Below are 24,482 nucleotides of genomic sequence, written 5' to 3'. Positions count from 1 at the left end.
CAAACATTCTGGACTGAAGTGTTCAAGATCCTCAACTCTATTTGAGATGCCATTGCAAGCTGACCCTATCATAGCTCTCCTGAACAAACCCTTGACTGTGACCCACCGTCAATCCAAACTCCTTCTCTTCATCACCACTGTGGGCAAGCAGGCCATCGCAAAGGCATGGAAATCTCCTGCTCAATGTATTTTGGCAATGAAACAAAAACGCTCAGGCAATGATCCACACTAAGATTGAGTCAGTTTTCCTAAACAAAGTTTCCACCTACGAAAACATTTTGGAGACCCTGGATAGCTCATTTCCTACCCCTGACTTAGATGGCTCACTCCTACCTTAAAATACAAAATAGTCCAGTAATTCTTACTAGTCCTCCCTAGGGACCCCCATTTCTTTTGTCCCCCCCCCTTTTGCCTGCCCTATTTAGTTACTTCTGCAATCCAAATGCACCCCCCCCCCCAAAAGTGTTAAGCAACTTAACAGTATCTCAGCTGAGATACCAAGTAGCCATAATTTCCCTCCACCCACTTTCCTCTTTCTGAGACTACTTTTGTAGGCTAGTTTCGATTCAAATCCAACAATGCTTTCCCTCTTTATCAGATACCTTGCATAGCAAACAAACTTTGAACAAACTTGGGAGCCGTTGGCGCCTTACATGTGCCCTTTCCCTTTCCCTAACTCCAGTGCCCAACCAGAACTTCGGCACCCCTTATCTTTTCTTGGCTTCTTCTTTTCTTCCTCCTGTCTTTTGCTATCCTCTTGAGGTCTCATTTCCTTTATCCCCTTTTTATTCTCACTCCCCTCTCCCCCTTTCCCCCCCCCTTTTTTGTCTTTTTTATGCAATAATGTTGATAATTCTTACACCCTTCCAATGGCTAATCCTAAAGCAATTGTTATTAAGAATGTCTAGATATGGTTTGTGGACGATATCTGTTCACTAATCTGGACATAGCATTGAAAGTTTAGCTAGTACTTTTATTCTTACATACAGTTGTGCTCACAAGTTTACATACCCAGGCAGAATTTATGATTTCTTGGCCATTTTTCAAAGAATATGAATAACATAAAAACATTTCACTCATGGTTAGTGTATGGCTGAAGCCATTTATCAATCAACTGTTTAATTTAGAGCTACACGCTTCTGGCCATAACGACAATTTTTTGCTTAGAATATAAAGATCACAATTCTCACAGGGTAAAATCTTTCACATTATACAAATTAAATTGGGCTAACTTTGCTAGTTAGTTTTTTTTTTTTTTTTTTTTAATTCATTAACCACTTCAGCCCCGGAAAAATGTATTCCCTTCCTGACCAGAGCACTTTTTGCGATTCGGCACTGCATCACTTTAACCGACAATCATGGTCGTGTGACATGGCTCCCAAACAAAATTGACATATTTTTTCCTCACAAATAGAGCTCTCTTTTGCTTGTATTTGATCACCCCTGCGGTTTGCATTTTTTGCGCTATAAACAAAAAAAGTGTGACAATTTTGAAAAAAAAACTCATTTTTTTTACATTTTGCTATAATATATATCCCCCAAAAATATATTAAAAAAAAAGATTTTTTTCCTCAGTTTAGGCCGATGCATATTCGACATATTTTTGGTAAAAAATAAAAATAAAAATCGCAATAAGAGCTTGTGCAATATTTATAGCGTTTACAAAATAAAGGATAGTTTTATGGCATTTTTATTAATAATTTTTTACTAGTAATGGTGGCGATCAGCGATTTCTATCATGACTGCAACATTATGGCGGACACAGCGAACATTTTTGACACATTTTTGAGACCATTGTCATTTATACAGCAATCAGTGCAATACAAATGCACAGATTCCTGTGTAAACGACACTGGCAGTGAAGGAGTTAACCACTAGGGGGCAGTTAAGGGGTTTTACTTGTGTCCTGGGGAGTGTTTCTAACTGTAAGACTGTGTGACATGTCACTGACCTCTTCTCCCGATCACAGGGAGCAGAGATCAGTGACACTGTCACTAGGCAGAATGGAGAGATGCTTGTTCACATTAGCATCTCCCTGTTCTTCCCCTCTGTGAAACTATTGCGGGTATCGTTGCGGCGATCGAGTCCGCGGGACCCTCCTCACAGAGCTTGCCGCGGGTGCAAGTGCCCGCAGGCCACCTCTTAAGGGGCAATGTACAGGTACGTTAGTTTGCTTGTACGAGCCCTTCTGCTGACGTATATCGGCATGAGGCAGTCAGCAAGCGATTAAAGTGTTTTTTGTTTTTTTTGGGGAAAAAAATTAAAGTACGAGCGACTGCTGCGCAAATACAGTGCAACATAAAATATTGCAACAACCACCATTTTAGTCTCTAGGGTCTCCACTAAGGTGTAGTGTTTAAGTGGTTAAACTTCCCTAATTTTCACACCAAAGTGTATTCCTTTGATCTAAAAGGACAAATTGTTACAATGTTTATACTCAAGTTTCACCGCTAAAGAATGTGATTCTTGGCAGACTGCCCGTTTTTTTTCCTCTTTTGACGGCTGTCTGCTTTAGCAGAGCAGAGAATTCTCTGCATACAAAGAATCAGGAAACACTTTTTTCAAGATCGCAATGGGAAAAAATAAATAAAAATCACGATAATTCTTAATGATTAATCGTGCAGCGCTAGTTTACTCTTTTTAACCACTTAACCATATACCGGGCCTATTCTGGCACTTCTCTCCATGTAAAAATCATCTTTTTTTGCTAGAAAATTACTCAGAACCCCAAAACATTATATATTTTTTTTGCAGACACCCTAGGAAATAAAAAGGCGGTCTCATTGCAAATCTTTATCTTGCACGGTATTTGCGCAATAATTTTTCACTCTTTGTTTTTTAGGGGGGGGGGGAACCTTTCATGAATTAAAAAACAACAAAACTGTAAAGTTAGCTTAATTTTTTTTTGTAGAATGTGAAAGATGTTAAGCCGAGTAAATAGATACCTAACATGTCACGCTTTAAAATTGTGTACACTCATGGAATGGCGCCAAACTTCAGTAGTTAAAAATCTCCATAGGCGACGCTTTCATTTTTTTTCAAGTTACCAGTTTAGGAGTTACAAAGGAGGTCTAGCGCAAGAATTGTTGCACGCAGCAATGCCTCATATGTGTAGTTAGAACGCCGTTTACATATGTGGGCGGGACTTACATGCGTGTTCGCTACCGGGTACAGGGGTGTTTTAAAAATTAAGTAAAATAAAAACAAGATACAACACTTTTACACTTTTTTTACATCATTATTTTTTTGATCACCATCTCAATAGTTTATGACTAAAACCACCGCCCAGTTCTATGTATAAACACAAGCGCTCTCACACTCAAAAAAGTGTGTGTTTTCTGGGGGCTGTGATGTCGGAATGACGAAAAACGCGTCAGCGTGGAGCCATACGACAAGTAGAGAAACAGCAGTGATCAGGAGAGGTTAATCTGAGCCGCGAGCGAGCAGAGAGATACGGCCCACGGCTACGGGAGAGGGCGGTAGAACAATCCTCATGTACCTGAACACTAGGCTGTGTATTAATGAACCAATGCCTCGTACTCAATGTTGTTTGTGAGTGTAAAAATTTGAAACTTTATTAAAAGCTTATATTTTATGGAATTACACTATGTCTATTCTCTCCATACACTTTTATCCGGGATATTGAGATAATGAGCTGTATGTGATGTGGATGGAGGAGTGACCTGATAGTTCACAGAAATTTTTCATATGCCTATTTGACCAGCTGGTTCTGGTAAGAGCACTACCAAAGGGGAGTCTTATCTATCACACATCTCCTTTGTATTGATGGGCTGTGGTACAACACATCTCACAACACAAGAGGACTTGCCGTTCAATATATAATTGATGGATAAACATTGACATTTGATGTGGACATTTTAAATTGTGATTCCTTATATATACTTGATGGAAAATATTATTATATACAACGAACATCAGAGTTTTTATTAATGCATAAGCGCTGCTAGATCTGCAAACGATTAATTATTTATTTCTAGATCTTTTCAGATGATTTTTTTGATCATGTTTATTCCTATTACAAGGAATGTAAACATCCCTTACAATAGGAATCTACTGCGACAAGTCCTCTTTATGAAGAGATACAGGGTCAATGAGACCCCACATCGCTCCACCAGGCTGGAAAGATTGAGAAAGATTGAGAAACAAAATTCACCAGTCTCACGCTGACAGCCGAAATCGTGGCTTTGTTTACTTCTGGGAACCCAGGAGTGACGTTATGCTGTCACGCCCGAGCCCCCAGCGGTCATAGAGATGACTGGTGACAATCTGGTCACCGGAAATCTCCATCTGTGTCATCCTGCCCCCAGACAATTCTTTCTCCGGGCCCCACAAAGAGCACCAGACGCCACTATGATCATTCTCATCGTGTACAGAATCGCCAGCTGCAAAGAATTATATCTGAATGATGCCTGTAGCTGCAGACATCATTCAGATATTCCCTCACAAAGTCAAGGATGTCATATGACATACTGTGGTAGGGAAGTGGTTAAATCATAATGGCAACAGAAACTACCCCTAAATGACCCCGATCAAAAGTTTACATATCCTGGTGATTTTGGCCTGATAACATGCACACAAGTTGACACAAACAGGTTTGAATGGCTGTTAAAGATAACCACATCTTGACCTGTGATCTGTTTGCTTGTAATTTGTGTGTGTATAAAATGCGTTTCTGGACTCCTGACAGACCCTTGCATCTTTCATCCAGTGCTGCACTGACATTTCTGGATTCTGTGCCATGGGGAAAGCAAAAGAATTGTCAAAGGATCTGCGGGAAAAGGTAGTTGAAATGTATAAAACAGGAAAGGGATAAAAAAAAAAAAAGATATCCAAGGAAGTGAGAATGCTAATCAGCAGTGTTTAAACTCTAATCAAGAAGTGGAAAATGAGGGGTTCTGTTGAAAACAAACCACAGTCACGTAGACCAACCAAAATTTCAGCCACAGCTGCCAGGAAAATTGATCAAGATGCAAAGAAAAATCTACAGATTAACTTCAGATGAAATACAGGACTCTATGAAAAAGTGGTGCGGCCATTTCATGATGCACAATAAGGAGGCACGTGAAGAAAGATGAGCTGCATGGTCGAGTCGCCAGAAGAAAGCCATTACTATGCAAATGCCACAAAGTATCCAGCTTACAATACGCCAAACAGCATAGAGACAAGCCTTAAACCTTGTGGTACAAAGTCACTTGGAGTGATGAGACCAAAGTTGAACTTTTTGGTCACAACCGAAAAACGCTACATTTGGAGAGGAGTCAACAAGGCCTGTGATGAAAGGTACAGAGGTGCATCGCTGATGTTTTGGAGATGTGGGAGCTACAAAGCACAGGAAGTCCATTGAGTCCAACCTATGTATGTTATTTGTCAGTATTACATATATGCCTTGTAGGTTGTGGTCTTTCAGGTGCCTCCCCGCTGAAACCACTGCCTGTGGAAGAGAATTCCACATGCTAACCGCTCTTACAGTAAAGAACACTCTATGCAGTTTTAGGTTAAACCGCTTTTCTTCCAATTTTAGTCAATGGCTGCTTGTCTTATTAAATTACCTTTCACAGAAAAGCTTTATCCCTATTTTGGGGTCACCAGTACGGTATTTGTACATTGAATTCAAATCCCCTCTCAATCGTCTCTTCTACAGCGAGAATAAGTTCAGTGCTCGTAATCTATCCTCATAACTAAGGTCCTCCAGGCCCTTTATTCATTGTGTTGCCCTTCTCTGGACTCTCCCCAGTTCCAGCACATCCTTCCTGAGAACTGATGCCCAGAACTGGACAGCATACTCCAAGTGCAGCCGGACCAAAGTCTTGTAGAGTAGAAGAATTGTTTTATCTCTGGAGTCAATCCCCTTTTTAATGCATGCTAATATTCTGTTTGCTTTACTTGCAGCAGCTTATCATTGCATGCCATTGTTGAGCCTGTCTTCTACTAGGACCCCAAGGTACTTTTCCATCCTAGATTCCCCTAAAATATCTTGCCCTAGTGAGTAGATTGCATTCATATTATTGCCACCCAAATATTATTTTACGGAGAAGTTATTGCCCTGCTTAGCTTAGTATCATCTGCAGATACAGAGATTGAGCTTTTTATCCCATCCTCCAGGTCGTTTATGAAAAAATTAAATAGGATTGGTCCCAGGCAAGGAACCTTAGGGGACCCCACTTTCCACCCCGGACCATTCCGAGTACTCCCCATTTATCACTACCCTCTGAACTCGCCCCTGTAGCCAGTGTTCAATCCATGTACTCACCCCCTATAGTCCATGCCAATGGACCTTACTTTGTACAGTAAACATTGATGGGGAACTGTATTACATGCTTTTGCAGAAACACCACGTCTACAGGCCTTCCTTTATCTAGATGGCAGCTCACCTTCTCAAAGAAGGTTAATAGATTGGTTTGGCAAGAACGATTCTTCATAAATCCATGCTTATTACTGCTAAAGATAGCGTTGTCATTACTAAAATCTTGTATATAGTCCCTTATCATTCCCTCCAAGAACTTGCATACTATTGATGTTAGGCTAACTGGTCTGTAGTTCCCAGGGATGTATCTTGGCCCTTTTTTAAATATTGGTGCTACATTGGCTTTTCTCCAATCAGCTGGTACTATTCCAGTCAGTAGACTGTTCATATTCTGGATTTAGTATTTCATATTGACAATGAATTTGGATTGTGAGTCTTCTGCCACTGCTACATTATATGCTCCTATTGTGATATAGATCCATGTACCCTCTGTTTAGATGGCTGATTCTACATTGTTAAGTTATTAATAATTTTAGCACAGAAAAAAAAAATGAACACTGTCCATACAATGTTAGTTTAGCCAGGGGTCTGAACAAAAAAAAAAAACAATCTTCTATCTACCTCGCTTGTGTGAGCTTAAAGTCCCCCCACCAGAATATTGTTTGGCTGCAGTCACTAATTGAAATTTGCAATCCCTTTGAAAAAAGTCAAATATTCAACTTCTGTGGAGAGGAAGCCGCCACACACTGATCGAAATGTGATCAATGTATGACCAGCTTTAGACTGATATGCTTGAAATTTAAAAGTAGAAGCAGTTATGTATTTATTGCATACATTGGCTGATGTAGTCATTGTATGGCTAAACTTGGATCTCTAAATTGAGCAGACCAGTTACTATCAGTCCTCAGGAATACATAATTTGCATGTCACAATATACAGTGTCATTACAGTTAGAGTTTCTCGTCTGAAGCTGGGTATGAAAAAAAAAAAAACATTTATCTTTTGTGGCACATCAATGATGCAATAAAATTGTAAAAATTAAAATTAATTTGAGGCCTACCTTAACTTTGAACAGCCTTTTTGTGGACTTAATCTTGGCTTCACAGAAAGCACCTCTGTATTTAGCACTTACATCTGTACCAACCGACAGGAAAGGGGGCTCATCTACAGACTAACAAACAACATTAAGAAAAAATAAATGAACAGCCTAAAAAGGATTGTTAAAAAGCTTCAACATTAGTATATAATAAAGCAGAATAAGAAAACTCAAAAATAGCAGTATAACACTATGGTGTTTCTCTTTTACTCTTTGGAAGCGGTGTCCACCTTTGGGGAATATTGACATACTTGAAGTGCTGTACAGTAGCTTCATTTTTATAACTATTTATGATGCTAACTAGACATTAAGATTAAGTGATGTTTGGACAAGCTGTGCTCTTTAGGAAATTCTCCCCATCTTTTTTCCCTAATGTTACATAATAATAATAATAATAATAATCTGTTAGCGTAAATTACTTTAACATAAGATCACATTGGATTTGCACAGAATACATCATAAAAAGGTGATATTTTCACAGGTCTGTCATTGTTAAAAATGCAAGGCATCAGAGGAGCTGGCTGCAGGCGAGAGTAAATACAGTGGTTGACCGAAGAGATAATGTGACATATGGGATAGGATCAAGCACCTCCAATTCAAATTGCTAGAGCCGCCCATTCAAGCCAGTAGAAATAAATAATCAAGTGGGGCAGCCTCCAGAGAAGAAACTGAATAGCTTTTACAGAGAAGCTGGCAAGATATGTGCAATGAAAGTGGCAATGTAGCAGCGAGAGGACAGGCTGCTATATTTTTGCCACCAACAGTAAGGAAGCCCATGTAAATCAAGGAACAAGCAGGTACAGTATTTACTAATAGAAAAAAAAAATTGCGACAAGCTAACGCACATGGGTTTAAAATACACTTATTTAAAGAAAGATGCACATTATGAAAAGTTAATATGCTCTACAAGTTGAAGGTATAACCATGGTAGCCAGGTTGACTGAGTAATGCAAATTCTTTTAGAATGGGTTTCAGGGAGAAATACTGTTATGTTCAATAAACCTTTAGGTAGGTTGGGGTAATGTTTATGTGAATATACTGCATATTGTCAGAACAGTCTATTCAAGATGGTCTTTAATTATGTATAGAGTACAAGAGTTTACTCTTTATGCGCTTTTTTTTAACCTTTTTACCCCAGAAATACCCTTGAAATAATTCATTACGTATCAAAAAACCCTTGCGAGAATTCATTCACTGGAGGTCAGCAGGAACAATGTCCCCCTTTCAATGGTGGTCAGAATTCTACCATTATGAACGGCTAAAAAGTTCATTGGTGTCATGGTGCCAGACTCAGAATTATGCAGGCACCATCAGAAGGAAAGTCAACCAGCCATAGCTCAAGAAACCCAAGCACCCTCTAGTGCAACCCTTGATGAGAATAGCTGCTTTAGGCTGAAAATTAAACACATTTTAAATTCAAATCTGGGGGTGATTTTTGCAAAAAAAAAAAAAAAAACACAACAAGGCATTGGTTAAATGCAAGAATTTACTGAAAATGGTTAAAGTTTTAGATCTGGGTACAGACCCAACCAAATACCTGCTGCACCTCCCTGATTTACATGGTTTATATTTAGTACAACACCTATTTGTGTTCTTTATGTTATTCAACACAGGGGGGAGGGGGTCGGCAAACAATCCATTTCAGGGAGGTGACAGGAGGATCATAAATCAATTCCCCCCATCATGCTGACCCACAGGTGCACCTCCCACCACAAACAGCACATAAAAGGGATAAGCTCAGAAGACGCCTGTGCTCTCATTCTGGAAAGTATAGGCAGATGCATTCCACGCCCCACTACCTGCCCCTTGCTGTGGGGAGAAAAATGCCTCTGGCACCTAGGGTTTGCTATTAGCAGTTTCAGGCTCACCTGCCACTGTTCACTGCACTGATCTCCTCCTCTCTGCCGTGCCGAGAGAGGAGGACCGGTGGGGTCAGTGCACCAGATAGAGCAGCAGGATTCTGGGCGAAATGAGAATCGCAGCTTTTTTCCTTAGAATAAAAAGATCACAATTCTTGCGCCGTTAAATCTTTCACATTATACAAAACAAATGTGGCTAACTTTACTGGTTAATTTTTTTTTTCATTAACCACTTCAGCCCGGACCAATAAACACCCTAAGGACCAGAGGTCTTTTTACAATTTTGCACTGCGCTGCTTTAACTGGTAATTGCGCGGTCATGCAATATTGCACCCAAACGAAATTTGCGTCCTTTTCTTCCCACAAATAGAGCTTTCTTTTGATGGTATTTGATTGCCTCTGCGATTTTTATTTTTTGCGATATAAATGGAAAAAGACCGAAAATTTTGAGAAAAAAATAATATATTCTACTTTTTGTTATAAGAAAAATCGAATAAACTCAATTTTAGTCATACATTTAGGGCAAAATTTATTCAGCCACATGTCTTTAGTAAAAAAAAAAAATTTCATTAAGCATATATTTATTGGTTTGCGCAAAAGTTATAGCGTCTACAAACTAGAGTACATTTTCTGGAATTTACGCAGCTTTTAATTTACGACTGCCTATCTCATTTCTTGAGGTGCTAAAATGGCAGGGCAGTACAAACCCCTCCCCCCAAATGACCCCATTTTGGAAAGTAAACACCCCAAGGAAGTTGTGGAGAGGCACAATGAGCCCATTGAATATTTTTTTTTTTGTCCCAAGTGATTGAATAATGACACAAAAAAAAAAAAAAAAAAAAAGTTTACAAAAAGTTGTCACTAAATGATATATTGCTCACACATGCCATAGTTATATGTTGAATTGCACCCCAAAATATATTCTGCTGCTTCTCCTGAGTACGGGGATACCACATATGTGGGACTTTTTGGGAGTCTAGCCGCGTATGGCACCCCGAAAACCAATCCCTGCCTTCAGGATTTCTAAGGGTGCAAATTTTTGATTTCACTCCTCACTACCCATCACAGTTTCGAAGGCCATAAAATGCCAAAATAACACAAAACCCCCCCCAAATGACCCCATTTTGGAAAGAAGACACCCCAAGGAAGTTGTGGAGAGGCATGTTGAGCCCATTGAATATTTTTTTTTTTTGTCCCAAGTGATTGAATAATGACGCAAAAAAAAAAAAAAAAAAAGAAGTTTACAAAAAGTTGTCACTAAATGATATATTGCTCACACATGCCATAGTTATATGTGGAATTGCACCCCAAAATATATTCTTCTGCTTCTCCTGAGTACGAGGATACTACATATGTGGGACTTTTTGGGAGTCTAGCCACGTACGGCACCCCGAAAACTAATCACTGCCTTCAGGGTTTCTAATGCCGTGTACAAACGATCAAACAATCCGGTGGAAAAGTCCGGCAAACTCAAGTCCGCCAAACAATCCCCACGTGTGTAGCCTCCGGCATTCTTTTTTGACCCGAAAGTACGGCGGACTTAGAATGCCGTGTTGCACACCAATCTTCCCGCCGGACTCGCATTTCGGCGGACAATCCGGCCGTGTGTATGCCAGTCCGCCGTACTTTTTAAATGAGCGGACTTTTCCCGCCCGGAGAAGAAGAAGAACAGAAGGCGGCGGCGACAGAAGACCGGGCCACCGCCTGTAAAAGAGCTATAAGAAGGCGCGGTGGCCCGGCAGAAGAACCGAAGAGGGGGACAAGACCCCCGAAGTCGGAAGAAGAGGCCAGCGGCGAGGAAGAAAGCCGGACTCCTCCGCTAGCAAAAGAGCTACAAGAAGATAGCGGAGGAGTCCGGCGAGAAGACCCCCGAAGACGGAAGACCCCCGGAGCTGTGCAATAAAGTATTTTATCTCGTGTGTTGTGTTTTTTTTGTACTTTTATTTTACAGGTGAATGGGTAGGAGTACATTGTACCCCATACTCATTCACATAGGGTGGGGGGCCGGTATCCGGGGCCCCTTATTAAAGAGGGCTCCCGGATTCCGATAAGCCCCCCGCCCGCAGATCCCGACAACCAACGGCCAGGGTTGTCGGGAAGAGGCCCTTGTCCTCATCAACATGGGGACAATGTGCTTTGGGGTGGGGGGGCCGCGCGGCCCCCCCTTCCCCAAGGCACCCCCCATGTTGGGGGCACGCGGCCTGGTACGGCTCAGGAGGGGGGGGGGGGGCGCTCGCTCACCCCCTTTTCCTGGCCGGCCGGGTAGCGTGCTCGGACAAGGGTCTGTTGTGGACTTTGGGGGGACCCCCACGCCGATTTTCTTCGGCGTTGGGGTTCCCCTTTAAGTCCATACCAGGCGGCGGGGCCAGCGACGTCTCCTTCGCGGGCCCCACCTACCTGGAGACGCGCTCGAAATGAGCGGACTTTCCTCCGCGTGTGTGGCCGAGTCCGTTCATTTCAAAAGTAGGGCGGATAGTACGGCGGACTTAGTAAGCCGTATTAGTCCGCTCAAAAAGTGCCGTGTGTGTGGGCAAGTAGCCCGTTCGGAAAGTCTTTCGATTTCACTCCTCACTACCTATCACAGTTTCGAAGGCCATAAAATGCCAAAATAGCACAAACCCCCCCCCCTCCCCCAAATGACCCCATTTTGGAAAGTAGACACCCCAAGCTATTTACTGAGAGGCATGTTGAGTCCATGAAATATTTTATATTTTGCCACAAGTTACAGGAATTAAAAAAAAAATTTTTTTTTGCACAAAGTTGTCACTAAATGATATATTGCTCACACATGCTATGGGCATACGTCAAATTACACCCCAAAATAAATTCTGCTGCTTCTCCCGAGTACGGGGATACCACATGTGGGGGACTTTTTGGGAGCCTAGCCACGTACGGGACCCCGAAAACCAAGCACTGCCTTCCGGATTTAAATATAAAATGCTACCAATAAAAACTGTTAGCGATCGCAGGGATCAGGCCTGACTCTGCGATCGCTGCAGTTATGTGTTTAGTGTTTAGTGTTTTGTAAGTGACAGTGATCGATCGATACTGCACTTGGGTGGGCTGGGCAGAGGGGCAAAACGCAGGAGCCAGCAGGTATCTGGGCTGATCCCGCTAACAATGTGTTTTTTTTGGAACCCTAAACTGCTGGGGACGCTAGTATAGATTTGATCAGATCAGATATTGATCTGTTCAGATTCTATACCACTACGGGAGGTGTATGCTTTGCGCGTGGGTGTTAGCGGTACTGGCACTAACCTATCGCTGCCTGGGGCGACGCAGACCCTGACCCTAAAACCTAATTGATATCACCCGCCGGGTGATCAGGGGGTTAAACCTTTATTGGGTAATAAATGGTGGGTGCCCTGATGCTATAAAAAGCAAACTAACCAGAGTCACCCGTAACACTTATACGGTGATCACTGGTGAAAGGGTTAACTAGGGGCAATCAGGGGGTTCAAATTTTTATAAGGTAGTATATGGGGGTCCCTGGCGCTATATAAAAACCTGACAGGGAACCTAAATAACTAACTGGCTAACCAGCGTCACCAGTGACACTTATACTGTGATCGCTGGTGAAAAGGTTAACTAGGGGCAATCAGGGGGTTAAAACCATTATTGGGTAGTATATGGGGGTACCTAGCGCTATAAAAACCTGGCGGTGAACCTAAAAAAATAACTAGCTACCTAGCGACAATAGCGACACTAATGCAGCGATCAGAAAAATGATCGCTTAGTGACACTGGCAAAAGGGGGTGAAAGGGTTAACTAGGGGCAATCAGGGGGTTAAAACCATTATTAGGTAGTATATCGGGGTGGATGGGGTGGATGTAGTTTTGCTATTGGTTCACTGGGGGCGCAGTTCTGGTTGTTGCCACTGCGAGCTATGGGTTGTGTTTTTGAGTTTTCGATTCTGATTTTATCAAATGACCTTGCACATGCGCAGGGAGTATGCGGACGGTTTTAGGGAAACGCCGGGTCTCTTGTTACGCCGCGCCGTAGGCGGCGTGGAGCTATTAGGGCGGGACCGTCATAGCCACACATCGGAAGTGACCTCACGCGACGCGAACGAGGCTTGGTTGGTGCAGGTACAACTTCCGATCAGGTGACCGGAAGTCACCGAAAACGGAAGTGGGGCATACGTCCGAGTATCAACGACCGGAAGTGAGGCATGGGTGATCCCGAAGGGACGCCCTGCACACATACCGGTTGCTCTTCCTTTCTCCTTCTCCCAATCTGCAATACTGGACAAGGCTGGTGTCCTGTTTATATAAATGTTAGAGGGATACTTTGGGGAGTTCAGGTATTAAACATTACAAGTTGGATGATTGGGCGACGCAGGACCGGAAGTTATGTCAGAACGATAGTGAGGCTTGGACATCCGGGATGGCTACAAACCGGAAGTGGGGCTAATGACACGGTCTTGGTGTTCCATACACACTCCTTCTCCCCCCCCCCCCCTTTCTGTCGTTCCTTTGGCCAGCATAAGGGGATGCATCTGTACAGCCGGTATGCATGGCCCATATGACATAGTGAGACACTGTTAGTGCCCAATTCAATTCAGCTGAGTAGCAGAACGGACATGACAGGTTATGTATGAGGGTGGGGTGTGGGCGGGCCCAAGCTTGTAGATTGACCTTTGGAATCACTGCCTGACGAATCAGATGCTGATTTCAAGACGAGGCTTGGTTTTGGCGGGAAAAGCCAGGCGCCCAGAGTGAGGCTCAGATGATTAGAGACATATAAATGGAGGTGACACAGCGTGCCGCTCGTGCCCCTGGATGACGCAATTTTGTTGCGAAACGCGTAGGGCTGAGCGGTGCGCTACTTATCACCTCGGTTTTGTGACGGGTTCCAGGAGAACGAGTCTGTCCGTGTGCGTCCGGCCGGCGACACGGACTTAAGGCGCTTTCTTTTTTACACGCTTGTAAGTGTATTTTACATTTTTAATTTTAAAATAAAAAGGGTTTTACACTATTTTGAGTTTTCTTTCCCTTATGGTTTTGATGTCCCTGGCTCTGAGTCTGTTTGGACTACTGAGTTGAGTGTCCGGGAGTGAGTTTTCTTCCCAAGAGTTCCTAAAAGAGTGAATCCAGGAAGACATCGAGGAACCTCTTTTATCTTGTGGTTGGAAGTGACGTCCATTCCTATTAAGCCCCGTGTGACCCTCTGTAGTGGGGGGTCATTCATATCTGGTAAGCAGTAAATCTTATCGTGTGTTGGTGGTGGATTGAATACAACTGTTCCCATATTTGGATTTCCAGGAAGAGTGTGGTGTTTACTCAGAGGACCCTTACTGGGCCTTACGTTACCCCCCTTTTTTGTCTTTATACGGACTCATTGTTCACACATTGGGTGTTTATATTTTATAATAGGTGTGTGTCACTGATTCCCATTATATGTGCCCATCAGCATTTTTGGGTTTTTGGGATCAGGAATTCTAATACTTATATGTTCTGTATCACGTATATGCATATACACATATAGGGTTGCTATACCCCATACAATATTTGTTTAATATTTATTTGTTTATTTTGCACAAACAGTTGGTTGTATTTACTAATATTTATTTCAACATTTACTTTTATATCATTGCACAAATAGTTGGTTGTATTTGCCTTCGTATCTATTTAGCGCGGCTTATGGGTTTTTTCGTTTTTATTTGCATGTATGTGACATAGCGAAGCCGCAGCTGAATATCCTCACAGGATTTTCTTTATACATTTACACATTCACATATTCACATTTTTTAACCTTAGCGCAGTTATTTTCTCTTTTTTTCTTTAGTATATCGGGGTACCTATCGCTATAAAAACCTGGCGCGAACCTAAAAAAATAACTAGCTACCTAGCGACAATAGTGACACTAATGCAGCGATCAGAAAAATTATCGCTTAGTGACACTGGCAAAAGGGGGTGAAAGGGTTAACTCTAGGGGCAATCAGGGCATTAAACCTTTATTGGGGGGTGATAGGGGGCTACCCTGGACCTAACACTAACTGCCCTGACAGTTTTTACTGTTACAACTGACACTGAATGCAGTGATCAGTAAATAAATGATCAATGCAATCAGCGACACTGTGACTGGGGGGGAGGGGGGGTGGTTTGTGTACCTATGTGTTAGAGTAGCGTTTTGGTGCACTTACTTTGTGTCTTCTCCTTGTAGTCCGGTCAAAAAGACCGCCCCGAGGAGAATGACATCACTTCCTCCTTCCTGTGTATACAATACACAGTGGGAGGAAGCTGGTCATTGGCCAGGAGCGATCCAGAGGGGGTGACCAGAAACCAACGGCCATCCCCTCATCACGGATCGCTCCTGCAGCGAACCGGACCGTTGTATCCAGCGGGAGGGGGTCCGATCGGACCCCCCACCCGCTGGAAGGCAGGCACGTACATGTACGTGCTTGTGCCTGCCTGTGCCATTGTAATGACGTACAATGGCAATATGGCGGTCCTTAAGTGGTTAAAGTATAATTTTTTTTCCCAAAAAATAGCATTTGAATGACTGCTGCGCAAATACAGCATGACATAAAATATTCAACCAACCACCATTTTATTCTCTACTAAAAAGTATAATGTATCAAGAACAGGTTAGCCTCAAAGAAAGTGGTATAATGAGAGTATAGGTACCATCATCCTGAAAATTCAATTGGAGGTAAGGAAGGGTGAATAGATACAATAGGGGTTACTCCAAACCCCACTGACCCTAAATCACCCTAAGGGGTCTTAGGACTATTGTGGTACCCAATAATACAAAAATTCATTAATAAAAAGGGAATAACATTTATTAGAAAATATACAAAAACAATTTCATCAAAAATTCACAGTACAAATAGCACAATATTTTACAATATAGAGGCATAAAATTCTGTGTAGTATCCCCCAAAAAGAACTGGGGGTATGATGTAGCCTCGACTAGTTTTGCGGCTATCGCCGCTTCTTCAGGAGGCATCAACCTATAAACATCTGAAGAGAGATAGTATACAAATAAAACAATACAAAGATATGTGGTTACACAGAAATACAGAGCAAACAAATATGTATATGTGTTGGGAGTATTTAAATTTTGAGCAACTCAACGACAAACCCAAAGTATAGTAACAGACGGCAAAAACCGAGACACCCATACAAGGGGTGTTTCCCCTGGGGGCAAGCACGGGGGGTATATATGTATGCAGGTTAGGGTCCAGGTAAACAGATAAAATGGATAAACATGTACCTTTAAGGGGCTAATATCTATAACCACCAAAAAGGGGGGGGGGGAAGAGGAGAAGGGGAAAGGGGGGGGGGAGGTAGAAAAAAAGGGGAAGGGGAAAAAAAAAAAAAGAAAAGATGGATAGATAGCAGCTAGGAGGAACCACCCAATGTGATAAGATATATTTAAAAAAAAACACCTAGCAATAGTGAAGTTTGAGTAAAATAACAAACCCAGGATAGAAATGTTAAGAAGATGTAACTAAAGAATGAAACAGCTCGCTTTCCTATATGTGCAGGCACACTCGAATAGTATCGGTTTAAACTGCAAAGAGACAATCAGACCAACTGGAAAGTGAATAAAGAGGCTTAACTAACAAAAATTTTGCAAAAGGTGCTCCCGGGTGTGCAGCCGCCCTGCATAGGCGCACAAATGTGCACCATTTAAGCCCCCAACCCGGAAGCCAGGCGTCCAAGCGTGAAACTGTTTTATGTTCATGGATCAGTTGTTTTTACAAGTTAAGGGAGTGGCCATGGGCACTACATGTGCCCCCACATATGCAAATCTTTACTTGGGCGGCTGGGAAAGGGAAATCTTTGGAGATGAATCTATAGCATTTCCTGGATCACGTACTCTGTTGGCATAGATTCATAGATGACCTCTTTGTAATTTGGACAGGCTCTGTACAATTGTTAGATTTTGTGCAACGATTGAATACTAATCATTTTAATTTGCAGTTTACATTTACCTTTGACAACTATAGTATTTCTTTTTTGGATCTAAAAATGTTCAAAAATTAATCTGGTAAACTGTCTACTGATCTCTTTCGGAAGCCTACGGCAGGCAACATGCTTTTACATGCCTCCAGTTCTCAGCCCCATCCTCTGGTACGCAGTATCCCTTACGCTCACTACCTGAGACTGAGACAGAACTGCACAGAGGACGGGGATTTCTGCCACCAAGCAGACACTCTAAGTGAGCGCCTCCTGGCATGAGGATATACTAGAACTAGTCTCAGGAAGGCTGTTAATAGGGCCTTTGCTCATACTCATCAATCTCTTTTATATGGCCCTCCTCGTCCCAGTCAGCCCTCCACAGTTAAGATTGTTACTAAATACTCTGTTCACCATAACCATCTTCGCCATCTCCTGTCCCAACATTGGCATTTACTTACTGAGCACCATATTTTGAATAAATATGTTAGGCCATCTCCAGAATTGGTGTTCAGGAGGGCCGCCACCATTGGAGACAAGTTCACAAGTAGCCATTATAAGGACCACCCTTATCGATTAGAGGGTCCTAAAGGTAAATATCGATGTGGTGACTGCCCACGATATCCATGGATTTTGGAGGGGCGATCGTTCACTTTCCCCAATGGGGATACATTTTCCCCTCTGCACCATGCCAATTGTGAAACCAGGGGGGTGGTTTACCCTGATGGTCTGTGCCTGCAAGGTTTTTTATGTAGGCAAGACCATCAGGGAACTACGGAATAGGCGAATAGGGGACCACCTTTATGTCTCAACTAGTGGCAAGCTTACCATGGTAGGGCGCCATATTAGATTCAATGTAAACTCCGTCAAAGTCTTCATCTTAGAAGTGATCTCTGAGGACCGGCGAGGAGGAGATTGGGATCGTATTATCTTACAACGCGAGTCAATTTGGATTGAATGACTTCACTCTCTTATTCCTCCAGGCCTCAATGAAGCACATACTCACAAACACTTTTTGTAATATACTCTTAGATTCCCCACACAAAAATATATATATTTGTTTCTTCCCGTCATCTTGGTTCCTTTTAATATAAAAACAAGCTTCTTAATATACTGTGTTAAATTTATGCTACATTTGAATTCAAATATAAAATTTGTTAGCAACAGTTGCTTTATTTAATATGTGGAGTGTGTCTCCCCTTTGATGCATTAGGATTATTGTTCAATTGTTATATCTAAGATCCAATAAAAGCTTATTGTTTAAAACATGTATAGTCATTTCTACTTAATAAAATGATAAATTTATTGGTGGTCTTCGCGTCTCAGGGTTTTTTTTTTCTTCATTATTTTCCTCTTTCTTCGTCTCTCGTCTTGTTTTCTTTGCTTCCTATCCTGAGACATCGCCTGACCAGGTTTCATGAAATGTATTTATTTTTCTCATTGCTTTATTATGATATGTAGCGAATCCCCAGCCAGCGGCATGAGGAGTTTGTTCTCCTCCTATGGGCAGGCACGTGTCTCTCCCGGTAGAGGATATATACGCCGCACATACTAGGACCAGGCACATGCGCAGTTTATTCGTATGTGCACTGCGGAGAGCCAGACCCAGAGATGTCAGACGTCCAGTGCATGCTTGGGTGCCTGGCTTCCGGGTTGGGGGCTTAAATGGCACACATTTGTGCGCCTATGCAGGACGGCTGCACACCCGGGAGCACCTTTTGTGAAATTTTTGTTTGGTAAGCTTCTTTATTCACTTTCCAGTTGGTCTGATTGTCTCTTTGCAGTTTTAGCAAATACTATTCGAGTGCGCCTGAACTTATAGGAAAGCAAGCTGTTTCTTTCTCTAGTTACATCTTCTTAACATTGCTATCCCGGGTGTGTTATTTTACTCAAACCTTTGCCGTCTGTTACTCTACTTTGGGTTTGTCGTGAGTTGCTCAAAATTTAAATACTCCCAACACATATACATATTTGTTTGCTCTGTATTTCTGAGTAGCCATGTATCTTTGTATACTATATCTCTCCTCCGATGTTTATAGGTTGACGCCTCCTGAAGAAGCGGCGATAGCCGCAAAACTAGTGGAGGCCAAGTCTATACCTACATCATACTCCCAGTTCTTTTTGGGGGATACTACCCAGAATTGCATGCCTCTATATTGTAAAATGTGTTACTTGTACTGTGAATTTTTGATGAAATAGTTTTTGTATATTTTTCTAATAAATGTTATTCCCCCTTTTATTTATGAATTTTTGTATTATTGGGTACCGCAATAGTCCTAAGACCCCTTAGGGTGATTTAGGGTCAATGGGGTTTGGAGTAGCCCCTATTGTATGTGTATATATATATATATATATATATATATATATATATATATATATATATATATATATATATATATATATATATATATATATATATATATATATATATATATATATATATGCGCCTTGTGACAGTTCTCAACAGGGGGGAAAAAAATAAAAAATGCTGTTTGCCTGGCTGCCACACACAGCTAGCAGTAGTTTCTGATGCGACTCACCATGGAGCAAGGACCCGGATTCCATCGTCTACATGCCCGCATTCGAGCACCACTTGTGACATTGGGGTGTTTAGCTCAAGTGGTTAGATGCATTTTTTGTGCAGCAAGTCCACATCAGACAGGCATTTATACTTAAGGGCCTGGTAGCCCACGTTTATTAAAGGGAAAACAAAACAGTCCATCCAGGAATCCCACGCAGGGGTTTAACTTAATTCAGCACACAGATGAAAACATACCAAGCCACCTGGCTCTCTCTTGCCAGCAGTTCCTCTGCTTGCTCCCAACAGACTTCTCGATTCTTTCCAGCCCCCTGGACTCACTGGCTTCCTTAGTCTTCCCGACTCTCAAGGCTGTCCAGCCTTTCCCAGTTCCTGGGCAAAGAATCCCCCTTACATGGGCTACAGTCTCCCACAGGGCAGACCACTCTCCAACACAGGTTTGTCTTCAAACAGCAGCCACAAGCTGCTCACACTCCACCATCCTCCACCCTCTACTCTCACCAGCCCCTCGTTATATGGGCTGTGTGCAGCTGGGCACACACCCTGCTTGCTATCCTCAAGACCCGGACCCAGGGTTGGAGATCCCGTCCCACCCATGACTCTCAGGGATCTCCAAACTACAGAATCCCATCCAAAACTAACAGAGCAGTTTTCTCCATTTAAACTCTACACTCTGTAGTCTTGCAGTCCACAGATATGTAAACTCTGGGTCTCTTTTACCTCCAATTTCATAGAGACAGAGCCTCGCTCTGCCACAGCCTTTAAATCTTGAAAAGAGAGTGGCGGACGTAGCACCGCCTTATCCTTGTGGATAACCAGATAGGGCGGCTTGCAAGACAAGGCCCCCAACTCCGAAACCCTCCTGGCAGATGTAATAGCCACTAAAAAGACAACTTTCTGGGAAAGAGTCAACAAGGGAATCTCCCTGACGTTCTCAAACGGCGGTCTCTGAAGTGCCGATAGCACCAGGTTCAGATCCCACGGAGGTAGGGGTGGTAGAACCGGAGGGACTACATGCCGAACCCCTTGCACAAGGGTGCTTACCAATGAGTGAGACATCAAAGGGGCATTGGAAAAAGACAGCCAAGGCTATCTGTCCCTTGATGGTGCTTAAGGCAAGTTTCTGATCCACACCTCGCTGTAAAAACGAGATGTAGGCCTTCCATGTACGATGGTAAATCTTCAGAGAAGAAGATTTCTGTGCCCTCAGCATAGTGTCCAACCCCGGTCCTTTAGCACCTGGCTTTCAACAGGCGTGCCGTTAAAACCAGTGGCAGTAAAGCAGGATGGAGTATCGGACCTTGCAATAGGTCTTCTTCCATCAGCAACCGCCAAGGAAAATCCGCCACCAGGCATACGAGGTTGCGTACCAAGGACGCCGAGGCCAATCTGGGGTAATCAGTATGACTGGAATCCCCTCGACCTCCACTCTGCGTAGCAGACAAAGTAACAGTTTGAGTGGAGCAAAGGCATAAATCAGCCGGTACTGCTCCCATGGAGCCACTAACGCGTCTGCCCAGGGGTCTCTTGTCCTGGACACAAACCTCTGGACCTTTCGATTGAGCCGAGAAGCCAAGAGATTCACATCTGGTGTGCCCCACTTCAGGCAAAGAAGCCTGAATACCTCCAGATGCAATGACCATTCTCCTGGGTGCAGCATCTGGCGACTTAGGTAGTCTGCGGGCCAGTTTTCTATGCCCGGGATGTATATGGCCCAGAAGGCCGGCACGTGTCATTCCACCCACAGGAGGATGTGAGCGACCTCTCGCGCTGTGGCTGAGCTCCTTGTTCCTCCTTAGTTGGCATATGCAACCACCGTGGTGTTACCTGACTGGATCCTGATCTGACGCCCCTGTAGTCTCGTTGACCATGTAGAGAGGCATAGCCTGAACGCCCGAAGTTCGAGCACATTGATTGGCAACTGGGATTCTTCCCACAAACAGAGACCCTGGGTCTACTTTACCCACAGCACTCCACCCCAGCCGGTTAGGCTGGTGTCTGTTGTGATCACCATCCAATGGATAGGAAGGAACGATCTCACGGACGGAAGGGCCAGAGACGTCAGCCACCAGAGGAGGAGACCCCTGACTAACTGGCTCACCCCGAATCTTACGATCCAGGGATAATGGGGATTTGTCCCATTTTGACAGGATCTCCGTCTGCAAGACTCAAGTGTGAAATTGGGCATACGGTACTGCCTTAAAGGAGGCAACCATGAGGCCCAGAACTCGCATGCAGAAGCGCAGCGACGACCACCTGCAGTACATCAACAACTTCACCGCGGCTCAGAGAGCCTGCAGCTTGTCTGAAGGGAGAAAAACTCTTGCTTCCACGGAGACCAGCAATAAGCCCAGGTACTCCAGGCGTTGAGTCGGCACGAGCACCGACTTTTTTAGGTTCAGCACCCAACCAAACTCCTGTAGAGTCTGCATGGTGATCGCCACATCTTCCCTTAATTCTGAGGCAGAAGCTGTTCTCAGAAGGAGGTCATCTAGGTAACCCACAATTGTGATCCCATGTTGCCGTAACAGCTCCAGAATTGGAGCTAACACTTTGAAAAAGACTCGGGGTGCTCACGCCAGGCCAAAAAGGGAGAGCTACGAATTGGTAGTGCTCTTCCCCTACTCTACCCTACTCCCCTTCTCTACAAATCGCAGAAACCTCTGATGCATATGGGTATATGCAAGTACGCATCCTGGATATCCAGAGACGCCAGGAAGTCCCCCTGATGGAGCGCAGTGACCACGGAGCAAACAGATTCCATTCTAAACCTTTGAACTTTCACAAAGCAGTTGAGGGCTTTCAGGTCCAGGATTGGATGTACCCATTCTTTTTTGGGGACCACAAACAGATTGCAGTAGAATCCCTGACTGAAACCGTTCCATCACCCTGCGTATGAGCAGGTCCTTTACTACCCCTAAACAGGGCTTCCTGGCGAGCCGGGAGTACAGGTATGCTGGAGGGGAAAAAAATCTGTTTCGTGGACAAGAAACCATCTTGTAGCCCAATGAAACCAGTTTTCCGACCCATTGGTTGGATAGCAGCGAGGTCAAAACTCCTGAAGGCGACCCCCCACCCGCGTGTCGGATGGGGGCAAACCTTCATGCGGTAGCATTTTTGCTTGCAGGCTTGTTTGGCTTGCGAAACCAGGGACGCTTTTGTCCATCAGCAGACACCCTGTCGGACTGCGAGCGCTTACCTGGCATCCCGGGTGGGCAAGAAAGCAGTTTCTGAGCGGAAAAGGAGGCCCCTTGCCTATGGTGTGGCCCCCTACCCTTCCTGGACTGTGGGAGTAACGTGCTCTTCCCACCTGTAACATTCTTAATAATGTCATCCAGCGAAGTTCCAAATAGCCTCTCACCAAGGAAGGGAAAATCCGCCGGAGCTTTTTTAGATGCTTGGTCCACAGACCAGCATTTCAGGTAAATTAAGTGCCGTAGAACCACTGTTGATATCGATGCTCTAGAGATACCGGAGGAGTCCTCCATTTTTTAAGGAGACTCTCCTCAAAGGGCTAACACACCACAATTCTTCTTGGGACTGAAAAGGCCCGTTGTGGGCTTCCCCATTCCTTGTAAATGAACTTATCAAAATAAGTCAAATACGGAAACACCTTAGGTGTACAGGTCAGTTTCACGGGACCCAAAAGGGACCGACACCTCAGCAGAAGATTCTGCTGCATCCTGTATTTTAAGGGTATCCCGCACAGCGGTGATAAGTGCTCCAACTAGCGATTTTTTTCCTGCGCTGACCCGGAATCATCCTCACTGTTCAAACGGTCCTGGTCTGCATCCTCTGACGTCAGAACAGGGGCCGCCAGTCACCGCAGAGCCCTAGTCTGAATCAGAGCTTTCCCCAGAAGACGGGGGGGCAGGGGACATTTTTACCCCCCTTGCACCCGCACACCGCTTCCACCCTTGCAACGAACGTTTCCAGGACCGCTGACAAAGCGTCCATAGGCACTGCATTATTTGCAGGTGAGCCGGTTGCAATTACAGGGTTGTCTGGGGAAGAAGCGCGAGCTTCTGATGCCATGCTGACCCACCTCGTCTGCCACACTTGGGGACTTAGGACAAGGTACACAATCCCACCCTCCTAGCTGCTCACAGACTGAGGGGCCCCACTGCAGGACTCTCCACCCTGACCGAGTGCTGCGCCATGCTGCCTCTGACCTCCGCTGTGTTCTGTGTCCAATCACGGGTGTCCAGAGAGAAAAACTGCACTGTTCTGAGGTGAAATGACCCAGCACTGGAGGTAAAACCGCTCTGAGGCTACAAGAAAATGGCTGAAGGCTGTTCTTGTATACAAAAAACACCAGCAAAAATGGCCGCAAGACCTCTGGAAAATGGCTGACAGGCCTGCTCTGCAAATTAACGAAGGGAAAATGGTGCCAGCACATGCTGAGGAAATGTTTACACAGGCACCGCAGACAGAGAAGAAAAGGGCAGAAAAAACACACAGACCCAAACAGCCAGCACAGCCTCCGTCAAGGTACAGAGCCCACCCCCCCCCCCCGGACCCCTGGCCGAGGTACACACACCGCACCTCATGCCCAGTCATGCAGCATCCCCCACAGGGAGAGGACAGACTCAGCGTGTAGCTAGGGCCTGCCCACGCTCGATGGCCAGGCTGGGGAGACAACAATGATCAACATTATCCAGCCTGTCACCAAGCCGGCTGTTGATAGAAGATCACAGGATCAAAATCTTGAGGAAACATCCAAAAATCCCCAGGACCAATGGTCCCGTCAGGTCTAAGGAAGCCACGAAGCAGTTCGGGGCCAACAACTTGGTTATTGAGTGGATTGTGTCCAAGC

The 24,482-nt window shown here is 44.0% G+C and overlaps 1 protein-coding gene across 5 annotated transcripts in view; it reads right to left on the bottom strand.

Annotated features, from left to right (window-relative positions):
* The window catches only part of ARID4B (AT-rich interaction domain 4B), a 2,504,499-nt gene that overhangs the window by 2,340,519 nt on the left and 139,498 nt on the right, over positions 1-24,482 (bottom strand). For 4 of the 5 annotated variants that reach the window (XM_077486551.1, XM_077486548.1, XM_077486549.1 and 1 more), the window contains exon 3: positions 7,326-7,436. The exons of the other annotated variant lie outside the window; for it this stretch is intronic. In XM_077486551.1, the coding sequence (XP_077342677.1) occupies positions 7,326-7,436 (111 nt within the window). The remainder of the gene's footprint in view (positions 1-7,325; positions 7,437-24,482) is intronic. 5 annotated transcript variants of the gene reach the window in all.

Source organism: Lithobates pipiens, unplaced genomic scaffold, assembly GCF_037356315.1.
Source record: "Lithobates pipiens isolate NorthernLeopardFrog02 unplaced genomic scaffold, aLitPip1_a1.2 Scaffold_18, whole genome shotgun sequence".
NCBI classification, from domain to species: Eukaryota; Metazoa; Chordata; class Amphibia; order Anura; family Ranidae; genus Lithobates; species Lithobates pipiens.
This window is presented reverse-complemented; position numbering and strand designations above follow the sequence as displayed.